Genomic DNA, 25,230 nt, shown 5'->3' on the forward strand with positions numbered 1-25,230 from the left:
TGTACTGTACTCTGGATCGCGTTACGTAGGGAGATCGTACATATTAGCGAATAATTGCACACTATCAATACTATATATTTTACTAGCTCACATAGCAACCCTGGCTACCTTTTTTCTCTCTGCTTCTTCAAGTGTAATGAAATAAGACCGCTAAGTGGGAGAGGGTATGGATTGGTGCCAGATAATATTTTGCCTTCCAGTAGAAAGTTTACTCATCAATAGTATAGTTTACCACGTTGACGACTTTGAGATCTGTGGATCTATTTTCAAGGTATATAAATGAATTCAAAAAATTCGTGCATAAACATCTAACTCTGGAGCAGGACCAACAGGGCAACACATTTCTAGTCGATTACCACCTATTGCACATCTTGACAATGGTATATCTTTTGCGCCCGTGTGAGGAGGTGAAGGATGCACATCATGAATGCGAATGATGTGTTGATAGTTAAAAGTTACTAGCAGTTACTAGTTAACCTTCCCATTGCCAACCTTCCTTTGATAACTGTAACCGTTTCCCAGGCTTTTCTCAACCTAAATGCCTCAATAACATAGAACTATTTCAGTGATGTTTGACTCGTTCATTATGTCGAATGCTAGAATCAGATGACTAGGCCGCAATTGGAGGGAACAACATACAAGCAGCATCGCAACAGCCAACTAACTTAACTAGAGGGCTGTGCCAGGTACGGACATTGGGGCCTGCTAATTGGGGCTTTAACCGCATCACCGAGTCATTCGCAGCGTCTTCACGGAGCCTCGTTCGGCTGTTTCCAACTCCAAAAGGCAGAATCCCGCAGCAAATACGAAGTGCGAACGATTCCTCGGATTCTTGGGAACAATCATATAAAGCCATCTCCTTTCATCATGGTTGACATACGTTCAACGATTGCCTCTTGGGGCATCGTTGTTGTTTTCTCTCGATTTTTCTTCTCTTCCAACGCCATGCGAGCCTGTCTTGCCCGCTCTTTGTTGTCAAGCTGATAGAAATACACAAATCGTTATTGAAGTCGAGTCAGTATGAAGTGGCTAGAATATGATGGTGCCTTTGTCTTTGGCAGTGGTATCCCCTCTGGCGTCCTTCGATTTGTCGGACATATAGTATTGGGCATCTACATGTCTCTGGCATCTGGTACTTATAAATATGTCAAGGCGCACGCCGCCGTCGTTCAACAGCCGCCCTTCAACCCTGATACGCTGTACCTGAGCTATCTTGCTTCAAAATGGGTTCGCACCAACCTTTTCTTATTGCGTTCTTCCGTTTTTGCCTTTTGTTTTATTTTCTGCAAGTTTTGTGTCCTTCCATCTTTCTTAAGGAGACTAATCCGATGTCCTTTCTGTTCTCTATAATAGAGCAAAATTGGATTCTGGTGGAACTTTGCCATTTGGTTACCGACCATTGCCTCGCCGAGCCTTTGCGTCACGATTATCGGGATGTTTGATACCACTATCACGGTCTATTTTGCTCTCGCCACGGTGCGTCAGGGAACGTATATTCCCCATTCTGCTGGGCCCTGCAAAAACGCAGATACCTGGCAAGTTCCCACTGCGAACGGCAATGGAAGCTACTTCCATATTCTTGAAACTCTTAATACCTATCCTGATAAACCTGAAATGCACGTTCCATCTGACAAGATCTGTAAAGATTTTGTATCTCAATGGAGGTTTGGGATTGGATCTCTGTATGTACGACCGCTTCCCTGTTGACCTGCGGACAATGCTTTCATTTTTATTTTTATTTTATTTTTAATTTTTTTATTTAAAAATATTGTTTCAGCAATTAATTGAATTCAGGGTTATATATATTCTAGTTTCATTCTTTAACGTCATCGTTAGCCTGGCTATCTCGATCAGGGTCGTTCGATCAGATATGCGCCCTGAAAGAAGAAGAAAGGAGCCGTACATCTTGACAGCGCTTAGAGTTTTATCTCTCATCCCATATTTTATCTGTGAAATTGTCGCTACGGTTCCCCGATATTCAATACATTTCTTGCCTAGGCCTGTGCAATCGCAATTACGCTTCCGTCTTCGTTGCATTAACAAAATGAGCCAATTGGTCTACATGCCTGTTCGGGAAGTGCACCATCAATTTCCTCTATCCTTTACAAAATCCAAACGCCACCAGCCTCCTCCAGAACCTAAAGAGGTCCAGGGCAAATCCAAAAACCAAAGCAACCCACTGGCAAGGTTCCTGCATATCGATATTCTGACTCTTGTCGCCCAAGACTTGCACTATCAGGACTTAGTAAACTTGAGCTTGACATCAAAGGAAATGCGACAGACGGTTTTCCCAGATGGCCATCTCGGCAGTGAGCTGGGCATCCTGGGGGTATATACCTGTGATAGCGATACAAAAACCGCGTGCTTCTTATGCCGGTTTCCCATATGTGGAGTATGATATATTCCCTCCCCCTTGCTAATCGCAACTTATTTCCCACTATCAGTATACCGCTAACAGGATCCTCTCATAACCCAGTCATGCGGCGAGTCAAGGCCCTTTACCAGACCTCAACTCGACACCCTCCACGAAGAAACCTGCCAGCCCTACTGTTCCCCTTGCTACTATAACAAGATCAGCATGCGTCTAAATGACACCGACAGGTGCTGCAATCGCAATTTTCCACTTACAGGTAACGTTCATGGCTCAAGAGGAAGCTTTGACACAAGCCCGTTCGGAAATGGCTGCCTGTTGTGCAGCACATGCAAAACCCTCCCCGACAGCCAGTGTCTGGCGCAGCTGCACGAGCGTGAGAAAACCAGAATGAGACGCAAACGGAGGCACAGAAAGCATCGCGATGATTTTGCATGTAGACATTGTTCGAAGGCGTTGCCCTCTTGGGGTCCGAGGTGGTGGGTTTGTGAAGCCTGTGGTCGTGAGTGCACTGACACTTTACATCCACCCTGGGGCTTCAGGGCTCACCAGCCGTGTGCTGTTGCGGTATGACTGGGTATGCGTGATTGGGAGTTTTGGAAAATGACTCGGCTCTTTTCCTCTTTTTTTTTTTTTTTTTCAACGTAGTATTTAGGGGGGGTTTCGAATGTCAACTTTGTTTCCCCTTTCTTCTCATCTCATTACTTGATTTTGCGCGTGCCATGAAAAGAGATGCAAACAGGCGCATATATATATAACGAAATACATGTAAATTTGGCAGCATCATTACATCCATCCATTAGCCATAAATCCAGGAGCCCGAACCAATTGTATCGTCTTTGAAAACCATTAAATATATATATATGTATAATACAATAATAAATGACCTGGGAGAACGGAAAATTAATAACAAAAGAAACGATGTCAACACTTCCCGTCGTCATCACTTGGTCTCTTCAACACTAGTGTCAAGGACGTCTTGAGCGGCCTCGGTATCTGGGTCACTGCCCTCGCGCGCTGCATTCGAATGCTCAGGATCGGTCTTGGCGTATTTCGTCTTTGAGCCCACCAGCCGCTTCCTAATGAAACTGATGCCCCATACCAACGCGAAGGTGAGAACGAGGACTGCGGCGATAATGGCGAGATATCTTGCCACACTGGCCCCATGTCTGCCACGGCGAGGCCTGAGGAATGGGTATACCCAGAAACCTTGGGTTGCGTGGGTGATGTAAGCGATCCCCAAGTAGAGGAGAAGGATGACGGAGAGCAACACAAGATGGAACACTGGCGGTGGACGTGCCGTCGAGAAGATAATCTCAAATAGAGCGAAGAAGGGTGGGAGAGCATGTTTGGAGATCTGCGGCGGGAATATTTTGTTAGAATAGGTAGAGTACATTCACATATGGTGTTGGGAAAAAAGAGAGGGATGGGATATCTTTACATTTTCCCACACCTCAAATCTGAGTAAGACTCTAGGGCTCCTGCGATATAATACCGACCAATATATCGCCGAGACCACGAAAGGGTAGCACACAACAGTGGTGTAATACAGGCTATGCAAGGAGCGCAGCCATCGGGGCCACTTGTCGAACAGAACAGACCGTCCTTTAAAGGCATAGAGGAGCGAATGCACGCCAGAAACGAGGAAGTACCACTGAACGCCACTGAACGCCAGGGAGGTGAAATAACTGAAGGATTGCCTGTTAAGGAACCCTCTACCCACGGAGCTCTCCAATGCGGATACAATTATGAGGACCAACAGGCAATATAAAAAGATGATCAGACGTAGCACTCCGAAGACAAGTGGGGAGAATAACCAGGAGGTTTCAAAGTGGTGCAGTTTGTCATGGGCTGGGTCTGCGCCCATGAGAACGTTCATGGACTGCATGCTGCACACTGGTTATCTTGTATGTATATTGGTCCTAATAACCTAGTTGTTGGCAACTATATATATAACGAGTTATGCGCTCTGATTGTCCCGGTTGATCGGTGGCTCTTTGTATAGGGGCGAGGATGTAAAAGACAGGGGAAGGGAGATTTGTGGCAGTATCGCACGGTTTTAAATAAATCTGGTGAAAAAGAGATGAACTGTGCCATGGCTCAGTTATAAACCCTCAAAACAAAAGGGTCAAGTCCCAATCTAGGGTTGGAATAACTACGTGGTAACTTCGAGCCATTCGACAGAAGACGGTGGAAACGATGTCCCCACAGCCACGCCCGTGAGACAGGCGAAAGGCGGGGGGCGCTTATTAGTAACCTGGCGAGCCATTTGCGTTTTAACGTCGTTGCTTGGCAGCGTTTGATCTGCTGATGCTCCACAACGCTTCCAAGGTTCCAAGATTGGAAGCGTCGCCACATGCGCGTTTCTTCTGAGCGCCTTGCACCGACCATTCCGCCACCCCCAGACTTTCATCGTTGATTCCACAACGACATCTGCGATGACAGTCAGCATACTACGACGTCCTGTCCTTCATCCCCCAACTGCCCTCCACTCACTCGCTCATCATTCATCTGACCTTCTGCTCCAGTTTTAGACGGCTATCTCCAGTCCTGCCAACAACTGTACGTAGTTAATTGCCTGGCTTCATTCTGGCGGCGAACTTTAACTCCTTGTTGTGGAGTACATTGTTTCATCATCGCGCATGAGAATTTCTGTCTGGTGCGCGCAGAGTCTTCAACGGGCCTTCGAAATAATAGTCTTCCAAGCGAAGCTGCTGGCTCTTCAGTTTATTCCATAAATTCCACAACCCTGAGCGAGCGTCGAGAAGACTGATGGGGAGTTGTGAACTTGTTATGGAGCAACTGGCCGGGGCAATTCTCCATGACATTTTCAGACCCCAGGTTGGGAGAGACTCCGGAAGATGCTGAACAGTTCATAACTAGTACAAGTCACACTAACCCTGTGACAATCAGGATCATTGGCTTGTGAAGCCTTCATTTTGGAAAGGAAGATGCTCTCTGTTATAATGACCTTCTCACGGAGAAACATTATCGTCGATACGGATACTCTGGAGGTGGTTGCAGATGCATGACTGGGAGTAGTAGTTAGATTCTCTATGGCCCAGAAATTTGAGGCATCCCTGGGCCATGACTTCTACTTGCATGGCTTCTGGGAAAATACTGGAACATTTGAAGCGCGCAAGCTCGAAAGATTTCCATCATTTTATATTCTTATAGATAAAGCGTTTCGGCTATATTTCACACGTACTGTACATGGTACCCTTCTGCCGCTTGATTGCGAACGTTCAACCAAGGGCAGGCATAGCAATTGTTGGCCAGAGTGTTGCTTTCACTCTAAGGTGGTGGATGGACCCTAAATCAAGGGTTCACCATGGTTGCCATTTTCTCATTGATATCATGCTTCTATCCGACTCTTGGGCAACATCATACTGGCTAACCGATTATCGCTTCGAGTATTTTCAGTGTATATGCGCCAAGGCCCGAATAGCTGATTAAACTCCTGCGTATCTAAAATGGCCGTACTGGCTATGAGGCAATTGGACTCGCTGATGCTCGTTGCATACAGCTAACTGGCATTTAGTTCCTCAAAATTAGCAACATTGGGGTATTTTCGACGGACAGCATTTTATGATAATTGCGTGATAAGTAAGGGATACACCTCACTTGGTTTGTGTTTGAATTTCTTTCCCCTTGGCCTCTCCTCCTCTTACTGCCTTTGTTTCCCCCTTCGATGGTAAAACCCATACCGGGTTGCTCAGCCCGCCTAGTTCGAAAACAATGCTCTCTGCATGAACTTTGGGTTTAAGGAGGGGAGAAAGTCACTCCGATGAATTTGAAATAGAAAAGCAGCACGTAGATAGGTTTTTTGCAAATAAGAACTATACCCGAGAGTAAGTGTCAGCGCGGAGGGTGTGTGTGTCTCGAAAGTATAGTACATATATATTCCACATGTTGTCATCAAAAATGCAGAAGCTACATCCACGATGTCATCAGGAAGATGGTGAGCCGCGATCCCAGAAGGGCCTAAGGAAAAAGAAGGGTGCAACGGCACAGGAAAGAATGAAGCTTCATCGGTCGTCTGTACTAGAGACTAATAATAAATAACACTAATGAACATGACCATGAACAAAAAAAGATACCATGCCGATACCTATCAATTGGACAGGCTTGCTGACAGGGTGCTCATCCCTCTCGATCTCGTCATTGACTATTCGATATGTTTCGGTGCGGAAGCAACAACGACAACAGCTAGGGCCACGATCGCGAGTTGGAAACGGCTCACGGATAAGGTGGATACCGGACAGCATATTCCAAAGTGGGCTGAGATGCAAGCATGACACAGGCCGGGGAGATACAGGGAACAAAGAAGGAATGAAAGTTGTGAGGGTGAAGCGGTGGGGGATGGGGAGATCTGTCTGTTTATTTCGCGAACGTGCTGACAACATGGGCACCTGCATACAGTGCTATACTGATCACCCTCTCGCAACCAGGACCGGAGACAATTGAGTCCCCAAATCAGCCTTTGCCATTTGTAACTTTGCGGTGACGCTGGTCAAGAAGGTTGCCGAGGGAGGCCAGCATATCTTCGACGGGATGAAGAATCTGGATTTGATCGGTTCCACCACCGGCTCTTGGATTCTCACGTGTTTTTGCTAGTTTTTTATTTCTCTGAAAAGCCGCACCAATATAACAGAGACGAATCAAGGCCGGTATGACATTGAATTGAAATGGGTATCACAAGGGGACGCAAGCGGCGGGAATCCATTCCAGATCACGAAGCTTGTAGCGATTATGGCGTGGGTTGAAGGGAATGTGAAATTGTTGCCGTTTGAGTAGTGGGAAGGATCAGAGGGAGGACGTGGTGGAAACATGTAGATGCGTATATTTATGAAGCCTCTGGTTTATCTGCTTGAGTTTGTCGTCCGAAGGGGAAAAAAACCAAGTAAGTTCCGCAATTATACTAAATCGATTTAAAAATAAGACTTCTCTCTGACTAGAAACCTATCTATCAAAGGCACTTCTTATTTTCCAGACAGGGAAATTAGGGGTTACAGTTCCTGCACGCGTTGAAACTGCTCAACCCCCCGAGGAGATAAATCACAATTCATATGCAAAGCAACTAGCATTTTGTGTGTGTGTGTGTGTGTGAGAGAGAGTATGTGTGTGTGTTGTGTGCAGGAACAGCGATAATGTTGGCAAAGGCATAATATTTCTCAGAAGCCAATGTGAACGGGCAGAAGGAACACACAGTCCACCAACTGCCAACTAACTGTATGATTCTCAGTCCGGTGTTTATTTACGTCGCGTATCACCAACCACGATGACCGAGTGCCTAAATTTGGATCTGACATCATCGAGGAATAACAAGCTTAAGTGGTGGGGCGGATCGAGGAACAAACCAACCGGGATAGATTGCATTGCCCTGCGTATTTGCTCCATAACGAACGACGAGTCAGTTTGGTGATACACATGCACCCCCTCCAGGGGCTTGTTGGGGGTTCAACCATTCTGAAGTCCAAGACCATAACAACTTCGACATGGCTTGAGCAACGCGGTCGAATGCGCTCTCGACTGTTATTTGCTGGGCCAAGGAACTGGGCTCAGAAATATGTTGGAAAACCGCGGCAAGAATATCTTGTAACCAAGGTTGCAAAAAGGGGTTCGTGGGGCCTGGCAGCCAAACAAGGTTGGAAATCGTAAAATTAAACAACAATAATAAACCCGTCATTCGAAACGTTGAAGAGAGGGAGAGGGAAAAACCAAAATCAATAAATAAACAACAAAAATAACCTGGGCCCCTGCTCTTGGTTTGATTAATTAAAGGCGGGCTGGGCGGCGTTGGCTGATCCTGGCCGGAACACTTCCTCCTCCTCTGAGGATCTGACACGCTTGGTTGGTTTCCTATCCCTCATCCAACCCCTTCATCCGTCGTCCTCCTCGCCTTTCGTATCGCCTTTCGAGTTACAAGCTACTGACCGATACAGTTCTCACTGTCCTAGTCATCTCTCCGCCACCGTCTCATCCTGGGGGTTTCCATTCTTTGTTTCAAAAGTTCTGGGCGCTGACTTCCGTCCCCTTTTAAAATACCCACCAACCAACACTCCCAACCATCGCGAGAGTCGCCACGCCCATCGAAGGGGACCATCCCTCTTGCGCACATATAGATTTATCTTTCCCGCCAGTATCTATTTCTCCAGATGGTGCCAGGGCAGAATCATCCCCAATAATCCGATGTGGTTGAAGAAGTCGAAGAACAACCACTTACCCCAGAGTCGCTGTTTGGCGTCCCGTATTTCGACAACCTCTCATCAACTGTCTCTATAGCCTCGCAGATTATCGTTCACTGGATCGTCCGTTAGGACAAAACCTCTGATTCCACGACTCAGTCCTTCAACATAGACGCTCGTTACCGACTATGACCCGCAATGGCCAATCTGATTCCCAGTACAATCTGGAAAAACCTCAACCGCGAAACCTCTCACCCTCCTCCCGCATCTCGCATTTCGACGGAGAAGTAGCTCCTGTCCTGTCGCCTCTCGATGCATTCGCCTTGCAAGGACGGCTTTTGGCCAAACAGCTCGATGAATCAAAGAATGGGGGAAAGCGCATGAGCCGACTTCCCCCCGCAAGCGTTGCCAGGTCGTTATCCCAACCAAGGCCTGGCTACTTCGGAGCACATTCGCCGGGCGAGCCGAGTAACAAGACACCTGTCAGCCCATCAGGCGGGAGTTATGGTCGCAATGGAGAAGTTGAGGAACCTACCTTCAGGCCAAAATCACAGCACCCGATGCTGAATCGAATGTCGGAAGACCTAGATAGTGACAACGACCACAATGCTGCAGAGGTGACCCCAGAAGTTCCACCAATTCCACACAGTGCTTTCGGAGATGCCCCCCGCGCAGAGTCACCCGAGGACGCATCATGGTTCCATTCAGACGGAGAGGGCGAACAAGAAGCCCCGGGAAAGACATCCCAGAACTCTTATGATGCTTCAGCAGCCACCCGGGTTCGGGAGCCGCCTGAAAGTTCTGCTACAAACCGGAAAACCTCGAATACCCTCGCACCTCCTATTTCCTCCGCGAAACGGATAGCAGGGAGTCCGGGACTTACTCAGCACGAAAGCTCTGACGATGATTACTTCACCAGTTCGACGGCAGGGTCAACCTTCTCGAAACCGAGAAAGCTATCTTCAAGCAGCGGTATATCGATGCCTCAATCTCCAATGGCACATTTCACCCGAACCCATCCTCGGTCGCCGTCCCCGACTTCCGAAAATTCCCCCATGCCAACCCCACTTCACCGTCCATCTTTCAACTTTTCACGACCGTTAAGCAGATCTAGCACTTCTATTTCAATTTCCTCCCCTTCACTCTCCGGACCTGAACAACCAGATGAATATCAATCGAGGACTTTGAAGAGGGGAAATCGCCCATCTCCAATTACTGTGCCAGAGTCTCCTGATTCTAGTGCGGAGGTGGACGATGCACAAACTTCGGCTCCGACATCTTATATCTACGCGAAATACGCTCTTCCCCGCGGGAGATCTGTCTCGCGCGATTCTCTCGTGTTTACTGGTCTTAAAACTCCCCATTTCGAATGGAACGAGCCACTCTTCGAAAGCTCCCCTTCCCCAAGTGCTCCCGAGAAGGAGACATTGGAGCAGGAACCCTCATCGCCGCCCGCGACTCATGCTCATCCTCCTGCTACGCCAGCGCTATCGGCTCAGGAATCGCCGTTAAACCCGAAGACCCCTATACAATCGGAACCGATCTCTAAATACCCAAGCTCACCGAAAAATAAGCCCGCTCCACGGAAAAGCTCAGGCAAGCTTGTCAAGCGGCCCGATCGAACACCCCCAAAAAGACATTCTTTTGATCAAGGAACCCGAAAAACTGTGGGCCTGGTAAAATCTAATTCGAGTAGCAGACTCTTTGTCGCTCCCAGATCGGTGGACCAAGATGACTCCCTAACGATATCTACCGACTCCAATGCCACACTTCGACCCCACACCAGCCGTAGTGGTGAACCTCCACCTGATACTATTTTATCTGCTGAAGACCATGTTGCGAAAGGCATACAATGCCATGAAAACGGTTCCCTAAACGAGTCTACATATCACCTCCGAATCGCAGCCATGCAAAATGAGCCGACAGGTATGCTTCTATACGCTCTCGCCTGTCGCCATGGATGGGGCATGAGGCCCAACCAACGGGAGGGTGTTCAATGGCTTCGCAAAGCAGCCGATTCTGCTATTCTGGATGCTACCAACTCTCAGTCTCGTGGGAGGAATATCCAGGAGAACAAGGCGCGCCAGGTGCAATTTGCGCTCAGCATTTATGAATTGGGTGTGAGCCATCTGAATGGATGGGGGATAGAACAAGATAAGGCGCTCGCTCTGCGCTGCTTCGAAATAGCGGGTCATTGGGGAGATGTGGATGCCCTTGCGGAAGCCGGCTTTTGTTATGTCGAAGGTCTAGGTTGCAAAAAGGACCTGAAGAAAGCGGCCAAATATTATCGAATGGCGGAAAGTAAGGGCATGAGCATGGTTGGGAACAGTTGGTAAGTTTTTGCTTCTTTTTGTTGCCTTTTTCTTCTTTTTTTATTTATTTTTATTTTTATTTAATGCATCTAGCTGTTTCTCTAGATGTACAATCAGTCATTTGGCTCACATAAAAGTTTTAGGATATACAAACCCAAGTACATGTCCGATGATGACACGCTGCCACCGACACCAAGTCTCAACTCCCCTGCACCTGGCCAGTTACGCACCAAATCACGCGCTCGAAGTATCTTCGGTCGCAAGAAATCCACTGCTACAAATGGCGCTCATGAAGACTTTTGAAAGATACCCCGAAATACCATAGTTCTACATGTCTGATTCTTCGTTCTCTTTCGCACGTACTCTCACCATCTCAATCTATTGTTTGCTGGCCAACGGCGTTTATAATAAGGATGCCTTATATTACTCCTATTTACTCCTTTAGCTTCGTCTCTTGGATTTTCCTTCTTTACTATTTCTTTCTTCTTTTATTTATTAACCTTTTTATTATTATTATTTTTGACCCATTGCTTACCTCCCTTTTTCTTTTTTATTTATTTTCTTTTACATATCTTTACTTCATTGCATATATTAAACACTAATTTTATTCCCCCTGCTGTTTTGTTTTATACTGCTACGCCTTTAGTACATATCTGTGCAAGTTTTTGTTATCGCCGCGCCGGTGAAGTGGTGAACGGCAAACTTACGACACCTGGCCCGCGTAAGTAAATTATTTTGGAGCTTTCTCTTTTCCATGGTTCTTCCTGCCCACGCGCCAGACGCCGTTACATGCTTGAACCAGATGTGTGCATATACTATATTCTTAGCCTTTTATTTTTCTTATTTTCTTATTTTCTTATTCTCCTGCCAACGATATTAAATGCTGTGTGTGCTTCAGAGTCACCCATCTTTACTCAGCCACACAGATGAAGCTGAAAGGAAATATATACAGGAGTCCGTATATCTCTCTATGTATATGAATTGGTATTTCTCATCCAGCTTGTTAATAGTTTCGATACTATGCTAGGTTTCCATATCTGTTTATGGTGTTGAATAAGGTATTTCTTTTCCTTGGAAATACCATTGATCACGTGGATATAAGTTGGTGCACGAAGTACATTGTTATCGTCGCCCTGGGAAAAAATGAAGGACAATAATTAATAAAGTAATTGTTATTATTATACTGTAGTCCGTCTATACGAGAATATATTCTTAGGGCCTGTTCGGTGATTTTGTCCGTACAGTGCCAGGGCTGTACAGAAAGGGGATATTTGCCTTTTGACAGTGTAAACCTTCATTATTACTGCCTTTTCTTATATAAATATTAATCTGCTTGGTGTTCTGGCATTACTTTTATTACTTATGAGCGGTTTTTATCATGATGATTATCATGTGATTTCAGCGGATGTGTTGCAGTTGAAAATCCCATTATATTACTAATTTCTTATATCAAATATTAATGAAAAATGAATCTTGATGAGTCTCAGATTGATTTGACATCACAATATTTTGATGAACTCTTGATAAGCAAGAGTCAGCAGTCTGAATTCTCAATGCTAACCACTCAAACCACACAGTGAGCCTCCCCATTTTATACTCAATAAGTTTGATAAGGCTCTTGAGTTTGAACTGATTGAATCTCTGACATAGAGCTGATCATACTCAATATCTTCATTGATGTCAAAAAATGAGATTTGAAAATAGATAATAGCAATTATAAAAATGTTGGTTGATCTTCAATTGTTGATACTGTCAGTCAACATACACATCAATCTATTATTAAAGATATATATGAGAATTGATGATGGAAGATTAAAATGATTTGAAAGTTGTGATATAAACATCAACAACAAATATCTGAATGATCATTCTGTTAAGAAAAAATGACATTTATTAATGATATTGAGATTATCAGTGTGTATTTCAATCAACATCTGAAAATGCAACAATTTCAATATTGAAAATTTATCTATTCAGAATTTATTGAGGAACTGTTTGATGATCAATTGACAATAAATGATTATATTATAAAATATCATATTCATTAACAAAGAAAAAAAAAAAATGATAAATGAAAATATTAATGATATTGAAATAAAAAAGAAATTGACATTTATATTCACATTTTTTTTAACACTCACATCTGTTGTAGAATTTTTTGAAATAATTTATTAAAACTCTATTAACTCATTTCAATCATCTGTGAGAATGTCAATTTATGACGGGTTAGCACCCGTTAGTGGTTAACTTACGCAACCAACCCCTTCTGCCTCACGCTCCGCGCTCGCGTAGTCGCGTAGTTCTAACGATTCTTCCGCGTAACCCTCAATGTTCTTCCGCTCCGTGCTCCACTGCGGGGCGGCTTCTGATATTCTTCCGCCCCGATCTCCCCTCTATAAGAACCCCCTTCGTACAACCTTTCCTTCTGATCTCTTTTCTCTTTCTTTCCTTAATCAATTCGTAATCTGTATTTAGGATAGTGCTAGATCGTTAATCGATGTACGCCCTTTACACAATTGAAACAAGTATTTGAAATCAATCATTTAAAAAAAAAATTGAAAATAATATTAATATTTTAAAAGAAGTTATAAAATAATCTGCAACAATCAAATTAAAAATTAAACAATCAGATAATATTGAATAAGCAATCAAATTATTTTTAAATCAGATTCAGAATTTGTTTTTAAAGAATTGAAAAATTGATGATTGAATTTCTTATTCATGATATAATAAGATATCATTGCTTTTTCAAGATTTAAATATATCAGATCTCTATTTTGATTATAATGCAAAGTCAATAAAGAATCAATGAAGTTTTATATTGATTTTATTTGATTCAAAAAAGCAGTAATAGAAGTAATAAAATGAAAAAAAAATAATAGCAGAAGTAATGACAGAAATAATGATAGAAATGATAATAAAAATAATTGTAAACATTCGGACGGTGAGTACGCGGCCGCATACGGCCTCGCCCTCGCGCTGCTTCCCGAACGGGCCTGGCGTGCTGCCGTCGACCCCGCCCATTGGCCGCGTCGAACCTGCCGTCGCCCGTTCGGGTTTGGCGCCCCTCGAGCTCGCCGCTTTGAGTTACATCATCGATCTGTCCCGGGAGCCTATATAAGGTCGCTCCTCTTCCCTCTTCGACCACGCACCTTCCACCTGCTCAATTTTTTCCCTCCTCGCCTCGCTCCTCCCCTTCGCCCTTCCCCTTTGCCCTTGCCGCTTCCCCCCTTTCGCCCTCCCACAGCCTGCTGCCGAGCTTCCTTCCCGAACCGTTTCGCCCTCGCTCCCTTTTTCCCCCTCCCTCCCTGCAAACGAAATCCCTTCTAGGCTCCCCGTCAGCGCCCGCCTTTCCCCCCATTTTCTCTCTTCTTGGAAGGACCGCGTCAATCTAAAGATTACATTTACACAACACGCACACCGCCTCTGCTTGAGGACGGACAACCGGCTTTACTCTTTGAATATTTTCCCTCGCTCCCTTTGTGTCTCTCATGTCCCCCTGCAAGGGGCTTTCTCCGAGTCTCGTGCGATAACATCCCCATTTCCTCGCATTCCTTCTTCTAGCTCTCTTTCCCTTCGAACTCCAATTTCGGCACATGCGCTATATGCTATGGACCAATGGCAGAAATCCCTCACGTCGGCGAAACCCGAGGTTGCTTGGATCCAACATCCCGCCAGGGGCGTAGTGACACTCGGCTGGACACTGCGATGTAACATGGGAGGCGTGTTCCTGCAATTGCGAGTGCATTTTCGCTGTGCTCTTGGCCAATGGCAAAAATCCCTCATACCGGCGAAACCCGAGATTACGTGGATGCAACGTGCCCCCTTTCCCTGCGACGTAGCGAGATTACGAGGAATGCGACAGACCACTACGAGCTGATTTGGGAGGGGTGTGGACGCAAAATGGCGCCTTCGCTGAGCCTCCGGCTGGTATCGATACTTGCATTGGCTCCTCTTGCGGCCGTGGATCCTTGTATCCAAGCGCGGTATCCCGTCTTCGCATTGCCTGCCACGCCCAGGCCCACGATTCTGTTGATTGGCGAGGGATGTCGGCAAACCTGACGCTGAGCCGTTTGCAGCTGAGGGGGCGCAGTGATCGTGTGACGATGAGACGGGGCCTCCTGCATGACCCAAGGGCGTGGGTGCCAGCGCATGTGCCTGTTATTCCGTACCTAATTCGTCGACGATTCTACGCCCCCATGACCAACCTGTGTCCATCCTCGTGGATAACGCAAGCTTGTCTCGCTCGTTTCCGGGTGTGTGCTTGATGGTGACCTTTCAACGGTCCGTAGCTCCGGCCTGATCGAACGGTGTGGTCCGGAGGAACCCTGGCTCGATGTTGCATTCGTGTGTTGCATGGCGATCGGCTACCCGGTGTTGAAGTGAGGAGGCGAGGCGTTTTCTGAAGATGCTGGAATCTATCCATGAGATTTTCGTAAACTTTGGGCTCTGCCGATGGAGGAGCTTTTCCAGTTGCTATAAAAGCGCCGGATTTTCCCCTCCCGAAAGCACCGATCGCAGAACGAGAATCAAGGCTTCCCCGAAACCAAAATCAGAGAGTAAAGCCATGGCTGCAGTCACCATGGACAAGATCCAATTCTACCAACCTCCAAATCCCATGAGTGCAACCAAGCCACAAAGCCCGAACCTGCCCGCAATCTCCACACACCCCAAACCCCCAGCACGTAGACCCAATCCCACCGCCGACTCTTTCACTTCCCTACTCTGTCCGTCACAGCAGCTCAAACACCCTTTGCCCCCCCGCCTATTCCCCTCTGTTACACCTCCCATCTCTTCTCGCCCTGCAGGCCAACGGTCCCAGCCAACCGAAACTCCAAAAAATGACTTTGACAGAATTTTGGAGGGGATCTCGTCGGACGACGGGAGCCAACCACTTGGCGGGGACGGGAGAAATGCCGACGAGCACGCCACCATCCCCTCCGGATCGAATCTGAGCGGTTTTGCCAGCGACCGCCTTGGTATACCTGTCGAGGAGGCGGATACGGCTGCGGAAAGTGCCACTGAAGCTGGCCTTCGCGCATGCCGGTTGGGTGGAAGTAGAGGTCCGTCTTTCTTCTTGACTCGCTCACGATATGTCCTCTCGATCCGCTAACCTCGGCCCTATTCCAGATGGCCTCATCGTGGTAGATGGGTGGACGGAGATAGGTCACGGTGGTGAACCCACAAGCGAGTCCGCAGCTGGACAGACTTCCCCGCCACTGCTGCCTGCCCGTGAGGCGCCCACCGATCATGGTGACGAGCTAGACGGGATGGCAGATGGTGGTAGAGCCTCATTGACTCCCCGAGAAGTTCCAGGTCGGCTTTTTAACAGCTTCAATTACCGTCCCGCGTTCTCCCGCTGATCTTCTACTACATGCAGAAACCCCTCCTCCTCTTACCATGGACAAAGTGGGCGCTTCCGCCGGTGCACCCCACGACGCCGTCTCTCCACATCCAGGGAGTCGGCCTCAAAACTCGGCTGGCTATGCCGGTGCGACACAGGAGGAGTGGCTGGTCAAAAAGATACTGGATTCCCGGATCCGCGTGCGGAAGGGCAAGCCGCCACTCCTGGAGTACCGTGTTGCATGGCGGTCTACGTGGCAACCGCGGAGCGATCTGATCCCGGGCTGCGAGGAGCTGGTCAAAGAATTCCATGCAGAGTGGAAGGACAGGCGGCCTTCACTGACTACTCTGACGGGCCACATGCGTTTCAAGCAGAAAAGGAGATCGCGCAGGGACAGTGGATGCAAGATTGCAAAATCAATCAGTTAGAATCTTTGTCTGTGTAACATGCCAATATCCATTTCAGTTCTGATTTGTTCCATACTTTGCCTGTCTTGATTGTCCGCTCATTTACTTTGAATCTCTTTGTTTGAACTTTGCCTGCTTAGCATATTTGATTCCGGCCCACGAGCCCTATTGACATCGCCTATCACATTCCAGCCCAAAGGTCTATCATGCCTACGCCCATGGTATGGTACTTTCTTTGTGTGTGTTCCTTTGTTTGTTTCATTTTTTGCTTGCCCTTCTCCCTCCTTTCTTTGCCTCTCACTTTGGGTTTTTCCTCGAACCCATTTCCTGTCTAGATCCGGAGAGAAGTATAAAAGCCTCCTCGGTTCTGGGTATCTATATGTATTTTCTTAAAGCGTAATATATCATACGCCGCAAATCGACAAGATATTCGCATCTCAGCAGAAACCCCGTCGCTCTTCTCACCTGTAATAGGAAGTTTTAAAGTGTTCACCACAATGCAGAATGCCAATCATGGCGTGCGAAGACCTTCACCAACCACCTTGGACCTCAAGGGCGGCGGCAAAACCTTTCGGCGAGACGAAATCATGGAGATCCATAGCCAGGCACTCGAAATGATTGAAATACTTGAGCGAATGTCCACGATACTCGCTGCCGATCCACGGGCCTCTGCGAGAGAAGATCGGGATCCAACGCGGAACATTTGAGTGCTGGTAAGCATTATTTCCATATCCAGTGGGCTTTATTGCTGACCGTTCAGCAAGGTACGTTGAGAATAAGTACAAGGAACGCGGGTTAGGGGAATGTGATTCTTACCGACTATGTACATGTACACCTGCGATCCAAGACGACCTGCTCATTTGTGGTGCTGATGGGATGTGAGGTCATACGGCTACTTCTCGGTTCACTTTCGTGGCGGCAGTTTCTCATAACGCCCATTAAAAAGCTCCTGAAAACCAACATACCTTTGGACTGCGGCCACCTCCAGATATTTATTAGTGTTCAAACTTATTCCCATCTCTTTTCATTGAATATTTGCTGGGGCCTATATTTCATCCTTGTGATCATTTAGCGATTTAGTAAGCCGTCTAAGTGGAGTGGACATAATTCGCCACGGACAAGAGCAATCATTAATTCTATTTATCAATTAAAGCTATACTATCATCATACACCTTAATGTAGGATCATATAACTTTTTCGGGCCTTGCGGCATTCCAAAAATCTCATAAGTACACCTCGTATGACTTTCCAGAAAATCAATCTCTTCGTCAAAGATGCTATATTAAAAGACAAAACAATACACAGAATCTTTACTAGTTTACAGCATCTGAGTTATATTGTGCATCTTGAAGCGTTTCAATCATGTTCCGTGGTAGGTTGAAATTTGGTTTCTTCCACCGTCCGCCGTCTGGAAAGACAAGGCGCCGCAACCGGTTAACGCAAGTGATCAGGGATTGATAGTATGGGGTGAAATTATCCTTCAAAATCCTGAGAAAGTCACCTTCATCACTAATCACCCCTTTCTTCTCATCAGCCAGTTTTTCAGTGCTCACATAATTCCACTCCTCAAAACGCTCGACAATCCTTCCCTTCCCTGGGGCATCGTAGTGAATGCATATCCAGAACAGGACCCAGAAGAACGACTCCAGATCATGCATGAAACAATGCTTTTCGCCGTACAAGACACCGATGGCCATGAACGCTCTGGTGCCCGTTTTGCCCCGTGCGCCGGAAGACCCATCCCGTTCTAACTTGATTGCCAGGTCAAGGTCGATCAGAAAGGCAGGCCATGATGGGTTGTCCTTGTCCTCATTCACCATCAGGTTCCGGGGGGAAACGTCGCATTGGATGAGGCCAGCCTCATCATGGAGTGACATGTATCCTTCAATACAGCGGGCCAGCCCAGTGAGAAGTGTAGCCTTCGAACTACTCTCATAGATTGGTTTCCCGTAATCCCGGATGACGACGCGGCGGTGAACTCGATTGAATGGGGCTGAGCCGCCGGCAGATTTGGATGGAGAACTTGACTGGGTACGCTTACTTGGGGGAGGAGGAAATGCCTTGTCCACGCAGTCAGATGATCGCTTCTGGCCGGCGGTGCTGCCCTGGCTCTTTTTTCCTCTTTGAGACCTACTACGCCGCACCCTCGCGTTAAAGCCACCCTTCTCATCTTTCGAAATCGGAATACCGAGGCCCTTTCTGATAGTCAAGACATCATCATCCTTGTTGTCAATGCGAACTGTCTCGTGGTGATAATACCTCGCGACATTCTTGACCCCCTTCGCCATCGCCTCTCGCAGCAACTCTCCTTCCTCAGTGCGTTCCGGATACTGCCAGGAGTCCTTGACAACCAGCGGCGTCCGTAATTTGTCTGTCTCACAGTATACCTTCCAGCAGGTTGTGGCTCGTCCGGCAACACAACGTGCTCGTCCAACAGTCTCGTCGATAATCAGCCGTTCCTTCGTACCGTTCCTATCAATTTCAATATACCGTTCGGTCCCGGTCGCGACGATGGTAGGATCAAACCCAAGCTGTTTCCGGCTCATCAAGAGGAATCCAAGGATAACAGACACAAATCGAAGGCCGTCCCGGTTGATGTTGAATTCCTCCGATGCGATTCCGCCCAGGCGGTCAAAGTTCCACAGTCGTAGGAACTGCCCGCAGAGGGTGAACCCGAGCACGAAACGACGGGTGTCCTGCGCAGCGAGGACCTCTCGGGCGTACCTGCCAAGATCAAACCATGCACCGGATTTCCTGTCGTATTTCGGGTCGTTCTTCAGCTCCCCTGGCACCAGGATTTGTGACCAGTGACATCTCGAGTCCACTGTGGCCGTCAGATCATCGACAAGGCCGACATCGAGCTTTCTCTCCGCGACAGACCCTTGTAGTGGCTGGCTTGGCTGTGCGAGAGGTCTACGGTCGATCTTCCAGGACGGCTCTTGTGCTTCGGTTAATCGTACGAGCTCAGCGATGATGTTAGCCAGCCATCTCAGAACGTCTTTTTCTGCCGCAAGTTCAGGCCAGCCCTTCCAGCCCTCGTCTTCACGGTAAAGTGGGCTGTTCCCCTTCTCGCACTCCTCCAACACCGCTTGTGAAACTGCAGTGAGTTGTGGAATGTATCCAAAGTACGCGTCAAAGAATCTAGGGATGTCGACGTGTATCTCCCCAAGTTCCTCCTTCAGCACAATGTCAACGTGCTTTCGATATTCTGTAGAATTGGCGAAACTGCTAGTGTTGCGCAGCCAGGGCGTCTGTTGGAGGGATGATGTAGGATGAGGAGGAGGAGGGGGAGTGCCTCGCGAGACGGCGTCAATAAGACAAAAGACCGCGTTCCAGACGTCGAAGTTCCAGGTTTCGACGTTCTGGGATTCAGTCGGAGGCCTTTGAATAACCAGGTGCACCAGCGGCTGGTAGTCGTCGTACCTGAAGTTTCCTTTTGCCTTTCGGAGGCGCTCGAATAATTGTGCTAGATCAGACGCCACGTCCCCTTCATTGATTCGCGACGGAAGGCTGTAGGCTGCACCCTCTCCCTGTAAAGCATAGACAAGTTTTGAAATCACATTTTGATAGAGTTGGCCATCGTACGGCGTTCGATGTGATTCATATATTTTTTCAGCTTCCTGAAGCGCGGCTTGTAGATGATTGACTGAGTTGGTGAGAGGGTGATTCTTGATAATTTTGCGATCTTCTTGTGAAAGTCCCTTCATTTTAACGGTATACAAGACCGTTGAGTTGGTGTGAGGTTAACTAGAAGTTGTAAGGGGAGAAATATGCTGATTTCATATGATGAATGGGAAGCAAACACGGGAACAAAAATGCAGAATAGTTAGGAAGTAATGATGTATTGATACCCGCGAGAGAAGTTAGTTCGCTGGGAACAGATGCTGATACATATAATCAAAGGGAGGATTATGGTCAAAGGGTTGATCCGGCTTGGCTTTGATGCACAACGCGAATGTGGGAACGGGATAGAGCAAGGAGCCAGGTGCCTATTTCGCGACGGAATGGTATAACAAGCGCGAACAAAACAGGTAGTGAGGAAAGCCGGCTATTCCCATTTAGGATTAAAGCAGGCCAAACCAACCCGTCGTTTCTGGTACTGGAACGGCGCGGGAAACCGAGGATACTTCCTAGACTCAGGAGCAGACTTCAACCCTCTGGAGCCACAAAGCTTGCGCCCTGGCGCATGTCTGATTGGGTATGAAGTCCCTTCCTTCATTGTGTCAAACGAATTATATCAAAAAGCGAAATGGGTACGAGGAAAGAGACCTAGGAAGGAACAAATGCCAGCCATCTTGCCCAAAATAAACGGATCAACGCTTGCCCGTCACATGTCAGAAGACGCGAGCCAAGACCACTGTTGTCTGACGGAACGGCCCATCAATCCTGAAAATCATGGTTAGTAAGCAGGCTGGTAGAACCGACTTTTTGAGGCTGTCCAAACACTTTGAGAATGTATGCAATCTCCTTTGAATCTCTTCCAGGCGTGCGCTCCAACGGACCGGTCTTCGTGACTGAAGAAGTGATTTGCCAATAAATTGTGGATGTTGAGGTCGGATAGATGAGCCAAGACAACTGGTTAGGCAGTAAATCATTTTCGCTTGAGAAGCTCCTATTGGCTCAGTTGGGAGCACTTTCCGTAGCGAGAAACGGCATAATAAGCAGGGATGGGTATAAAAAAAGTAACGGTTGATATGTTTGAATGGGGTCACCAACAGGCATTGGGACCAAGCCACTGCCCAATAACGCCCAGTTTTCAGCAAATGGCCTTTTCGGGCCGATGATCCGGCGCCAAACGAAAAGCGCGAGGACGGATCCCAATTGCCACCAGAAATAATAAAATTCCCAAATTTCCCATTTTCTGATCCAACTCTCAAAATCCCTCATAATCCCCATTCCAAATATCAGAATGGCGTTGCTTCGAGACCCGCTTACCAAACTGTTGGAAGAGGAAAGACAAAAGTACTACAATGAAACTCACCAACCAACAACTCACCAGCTCAATCGATTCAGCGCTACTTGCAAACTTCTCAAGGAAAATCTTCAAGTTTTGCGCCAAAACAAAAGCTCAACACGTCAGAGGAAATTAACAGCACGAGAAAACTTAGAGAAAATTTCGAAACTGAGCTCCTCCGTCTTTGCCCTTTACTCCTTCTTCGTGACGGTCAGTGAAATAGGGCAAAAGAGTTATCTTGAGCTTATCCCAAAACTTCGCAGCTGGTGGAGAAGCGTTGAACACCCGGAGAGGCTATTGGAAACCGTGAAGGATATCTGTGAACTGGAGGGGATTGAATATGTAGAAACTGGTAAAGTGCATCTATTTTAACTAAGTAACCGCTTACTGATAGAATCGCAGTACTGTCGCCCAAAGATAAAGAAAATGCATACAGCGATAGCCAGTCAAGTGCAATGGAAGGATCTATGTTCGTATACCGTGACGAGACACCAATGCTTCAAGTCAGCCTCCTACCAAGCGAGCCGCCGTACCAAGAGGTCAATATCACCACCCGAGAACTCATCCACTTCCTTCAAACTAGCAACAGCCTCACGAATCGGCCGGCCACAATAAGTTTACTCCAACAATATGAGACTTCCTGTCCGAATCTGAAATTGAAACTTCCATGGTACAGCGCCTTCCCATCAGTCGAAATCAAGGTTACGTCGGACGTGGGATCAAGTGTCGCGTTGCTGTTCGCCTGGGAATTGGCAAATGACCTTGTATATTCATTGGGTGTTTCGACTGCGAATATAGCGAACTGAAAGCGAACCCAGGATCAAAAACTTCTCACCAGGCTTCAGCGTAAGAAGAACTTCTCCTGGCAATCCATCTGTTTTCGTGTACCTCGCCGGCTTGCTGAGTACTCTGACGACCCCACCGCCGCCATTACTTGTGACCAGAAGGGCCAAAACGGTTGAGCCTACTGTCACGACGCCTGACGTACTCGTCATTTCAGGGTCCAGTGTGATTCCGTTAGTTGGCTTATCAACATTAGTAGACCATCTCTATAAAGTTGTAGAATTGATTCTCCTACCAAATTTCCCACTTGCCGGAGCCTATCTTTTATTTCCTCAAGGATGTCTTTTTCTGAAAGTGTTTCAATTGGAACCCCGTTGTCCTCAACTTCATCCTTATCCATAGTTGTTGAATAATCGCCTTAGCTGAGAAAAAACCGAATAAAGTAGTACAGGGTATTTGGATGTACGCCAGCGCGAATAAAGTGGCGACACCACGACGACAGGTAGGCGACAACGGGTTAAGATATGAGGGGGGTTGCGATCGTGCGTTTTCCTAGTAAATTAATTATTCCTAAAGTTGCCCAAATTGTCCGTATCGCGTTTCAAGACAGTTAGATATGTATATGATTTCGTTAAAAGAAGTTTGATGCCCAATGTTTTATCCTTGAAAGAATCCTCTTGTGGAAGGTGGGGGTGACCCCGCGGCGGACACCCATGCTCTAGATGGTAGATATGGGAATTTTGGGAAATTTGTCTTGTTGTGGGTGCATGGCATCAGGTGCACCTCAAACTATCATTAACAGACACCCATTTAATCGCCTAGGTTGATAAATCAGGCAAATACATTCCGAAGCATTCGCTAAGAAAATCTGTTGTCATACTAGCTTCTCCGCCACCGAACTATTTCAGTCTAATTGTGGCTGGTTTGAGAGATTTCGGAATTTGGGAACTTTTATGTATCTGGGATATCTGGGAAATTTGGGAAATCTGGGGATAACCGGACACGCCGCAGCGATTTATTCACCATCATGCAACTACACTCATCCAAGGACCTACCGCTTCCCAAATATCCCAATTTTGCCATTTTTCCCACTCTTGCGACCATGCTATCCAATCATCCTTTTGAATAAATATGGATAATTATGTACGGCACAGTGACAAGCTATTCACGCCTGGCATACACGAACCTGGGGGTGATAAAGCTATAATGATAGTACTGCAAGCCACAATTTTGCCGTTCAAGCAACATCTAATCGATTGTTCCAGCTGCACTGGGGTTCAGGGACAGCAAACTTAGCATCTAGATTTCTTTTTCCCGAACTGTCTGCCAATCGGACCGCCAAACGGAAGCGATAATTGTCCATCCATCATGGGCTGATAGCATCTCTGATATCAGGGCAACCTCTGGTACGGCGAGATGTGCCGCGGACAGTTCGACACGGCTAGTTCTCAGATCGACAAAAGTCCGACGAGATCGAGACCGAGTCCCATAGCACAATTCATGCAACCTGGATAGTTGGGTGATTCGCTATGCAGAGCAGAAGACGGCAAGCTTTCCCAGCGGGTTGTCATATCACATCGACAAGGTCAAGACCATGTATCCTGCGGCACAGTTTTATACACCCTAAATTTTAGGGAGCGACGGCAATCTCCTCCCGTATCCACGTGGCCCAAGCTGAAGGGGGAGACGACAAAAGAATAGGTGCCAGGAGTGTCGACAGAATGGCATATAAGGAGGCACAGTTTCCCCGAAATCCTGAGGCAATGAACAGACATTCAAGACACTCACAGACCTCACCAAGCCAGTTCCCCAGACCCAGTTTCCAAAACTTCTTTATCCATCAACTACCACAATGCCTCAAGCAATGAAGCTCAACGACAAGGCCCCTGCCAATACTCTGCCGGCCCAAACGCCTCCATACAACCTCATCGATGAATGTCTCCAGCAGAGCGTGACAACAGGGGATGGGTATCAGCATTCCGATGCGAAAGAACTCGTAGAAGATCTTCGCGAAGCCAGGGCGGATTCCACCACCTCCAAATCCAATCCCTCGGAAGACACTGCAGGTGGGTGTGCCAGCCCTAAGCAAGATGGTAAAAAGATTGTTCAGGAACAAGGTAATTGATATCTCAACTGGAAGCTGGGAGCATATGCTGACATGTGTTCAGAGACTGTGTTGAATAATACTTCTAAGCTGAAGCCGCAAGAGCAGGAGATATCCTTCTCACGCAACCCCGAATCAGAATCACCCGTGCTTATGCACAAATTTATGTCAGACATACCACCCACTTGGACGGAATGTGATCCCATATTTATGGATAACGAGAACGTTGGTTTCGATCCTGCGATGAAAGAATGTTCCGAGATGAGAACACCTAAAGCTAGCAAAGAAAACATGGAGCAGTCAGTCACGCCGGTTGTTGATGCAGCACAGTATGCCTGGGGTGAACCCAAGCCGTCACCTACCGACGGATTGGCTGATGCGGACAGCTGGGTTGCTAAAGCCAGCAAAGAAAGGGGAAAGCCGGAAAATTATGTCAGCGCACGCGCAATTGCCACCCACTGACTCTTTCGAGGATCTTGCGGAGAGTTCCAGGCTCACAAGCGTGATCCACCGCGGAGCCTAGCCGACCCAACGCATTCTTGCGTCTCGGATTAATGCTTGCATAACGGAAAGTTTGATGTGAATGGTCAATTTGGGAGGCCCTCTGACTGCTTCACGTTTCTCTGTCGGTAATTGTATTTGATGATACGCCTCTTTAATGCTGAATCTCGATGACTTCGCCTTCTATCAGGCGCATAATCCGCCTTCGCTGGTTTTCTACCGTAGCTCCATCAGTGATAGAGTTGGTCAAATTTTGAAACATCGCT

The 25,230-nt window shown here is 47.1% G+C and overlaps 10 protein-coding genes across 10 annotated transcripts; 6 read left to right on the forward strand and 4 right to left on the reverse strand.

The window, feature by feature from the left end:
- Nucleotides 1–1,020: 1,020 nt before the first annotated feature.
- HCAG_04710 (predicted protein) lies at nucleotides 1,021–2,978 on the forward strand (the record flags this gene model as incomplete). Its single annotated transcript, XM_001540820.1, has 5 exons — nucleotides 1,021–1,227; nucleotides 1,354–1,682; nucleotides 1,837–2,329; nucleotides 2,459–2,873; nucleotides 2,914–2,978. The coding sequence occupies 5 exons, from the start codon at nucleotides 1,021–1,023 to the stop codon at nucleotides 2,976–2,978; spliced, it is 1,509 nt and encodes a 502-aa protein (XP_001540870.1).
- A 336-nt stretch (nucleotides 2,979–3,314) lies between these two features.
- Nucleotides 3,315–4,259, reverse strand: HCAG_04711 (predicted protein; the record flags this gene model as incomplete). The annotated part of the gene is made up of 2 exons (XM_001540821.1): nucleotides 3,315–3,728; nucleotides 3,867–4,259. 2 exons carry the CDS (start codon nucleotides 4,257–4,259, stop codon nucleotides 3,315–3,317), a joined length of 807 nt encoding a protein of 268 aa, XP_001540871.1.
- A 267-nt stretch (nucleotides 4,260–4,526) lies between these two features.
- Nucleotides 4,527–5,360, reverse strand: HCAG_04712 (predicted protein; the record flags this gene model as incomplete). The annotated part of the gene is made up of 3 exons (XM_001540822.1): nucleotides 4,527–4,804; nucleotides 4,888–4,909; nucleotides 5,271–5,360. 3 exons carry the CDS (start codon nucleotides 5,358–5,360, stop codon nucleotides 4,527–4,529), a joined length of 390 nt encoding a protein of 129 aa, XP_001540872.1.
- Nucleotides 5,361–7,801: 2,441 nt separating this feature from the next.
- HCAG_04713 (predicted protein) lies at nucleotides 7,802–8,032 on the forward strand (the record flags this gene model as incomplete). Its single annotated transcript, XM_001540823.1, has 1 exon — nucleotides 7,802–8,032. The coding sequence occupies one exon, from the start codon at nucleotides 7,802–7,804 to the stop codon at nucleotides 8,030–8,032; it is 231 nt and encodes a 76-aa protein (XP_001540873.1).
- A 715-nt stretch (nucleotides 8,033–8,747) lies between these two features.
- HCAG_04714 (predicted protein) lies at nucleotides 8,748–11,174 on the forward strand (the record flags this gene model as incomplete). The annotated part of the gene is made up of 2 exons (XM_001540824.1): nucleotides 8,748–10,891; nucleotides 11,015–11,174. 2 exons carry the CDS (start codon nucleotides 8,748–8,750, stop codon nucleotides 11,172–11,174), a joined length of 2,304 nt encoding a protein of 767 aa, XP_001540874.1.
- Nucleotides 11,175–13,053: 1,879 nt separating this feature from the next.
- Nucleotides 13,054–14,364, reverse strand: HCAG_04715 (predicted protein; the record flags this gene model as incomplete). Its single annotated transcript, XM_001540825.1, has 6 exons — nucleotides 13,054–13,071; nucleotides 13,124–13,236; nucleotides 13,289–13,336; nucleotides 13,836–13,971; nucleotides 14,024–14,179; nucleotides 14,293–14,364. The coding sequence occupies 6 exons, from the start codon at nucleotides 14,362–14,364 to the stop codon at nucleotides 13,054–13,056; spliced, it is 543 nt and encodes a 180-aa protein (XP_001540875.1).
- Nucleotides 14,365–15,438: 1,074 nt separating this feature from the next.
- Nucleotides 15,439–17,329, forward strand: HCAG_04716 (predicted protein; the record flags this gene model as incomplete). Its single annotated transcript, XM_001540826.1, has 5 exons — nucleotides 15,439–15,934; nucleotides 16,002–16,187; nucleotides 16,252–16,638; nucleotides 16,815–16,843; nucleotides 17,126–17,329. 5 exons carry the CDS (start codon nucleotides 15,439–15,441, stop codon nucleotides 17,327–17,329), a joined length of 1,302 nt encoding a protein of 433 aa, XP_001540876.1.
- Nucleotides 17,330–17,935: 606 nt separating this feature from the next.
- On the reverse strand, nucleotides 17,936–20,329 carry HCAG_04717 (predicted protein; the record flags this gene model as incomplete). The annotated part of the gene is made up of 1 exon (XM_001540827.1): nucleotides 17,936–20,329. The coding sequence occupies one exon, from the start codon at nucleotides 20,327–20,329 to the stop codon at nucleotides 17,936–17,938; it is 2,394 nt and encodes a 797-aa protein (XP_001540877.1).
- A 1,202-nt stretch (nucleotides 20,330–21,531) lies between these two features.
- On the forward strand, nucleotides 21,532–22,538 carry HCAG_04718 (predicted protein; the record flags this gene model as incomplete). The annotated part of the gene is made up of 3 exons (XM_001540828.1): nucleotides 21,532–21,928; nucleotides 21,979–22,340; nucleotides 22,395–22,538. 3 exons carry the CDS (start codon nucleotides 21,532–21,534, stop codon nucleotides 22,536–22,538), a joined length of 903 nt encoding a protein of 300 aa, XP_001540878.1.
- A 1,673-nt stretch (nucleotides 22,539–24,211) lies between these two features.
- HCAG_04719 (predicted protein) lies at nucleotides 24,212–24,925 on the forward strand (the record flags this gene model as incomplete). Its single annotated transcript, XM_001540829.1, has 2 exons — nucleotides 24,212–24,476; nucleotides 24,528–24,925. 2 exons carry the CDS (start codon nucleotides 24,212–24,214, stop codon nucleotides 24,923–24,925), a joined length of 663 nt encoding a protein of 220 aa, XP_001540879.1.
- Nucleotides 24,926–25,230: the final 305 nt, after the last annotated feature.

Source organism: Histoplasma capsulatum, genomic scaffold (assembly GCF_000149585.1).
Source record: "Histoplasma capsulatum NAm1 scaffold_4 genomic scaffold, whole genome shotgun sequence".
In the NCBI taxonomy this organism is placed as follows: domain Eukaryota; kingdom Fungi; phylum Ascomycota; class Eurotiomycetes; order Onygenales; family Ajellomycetaceae; genus Histoplasma; species Histoplasma mississippiense.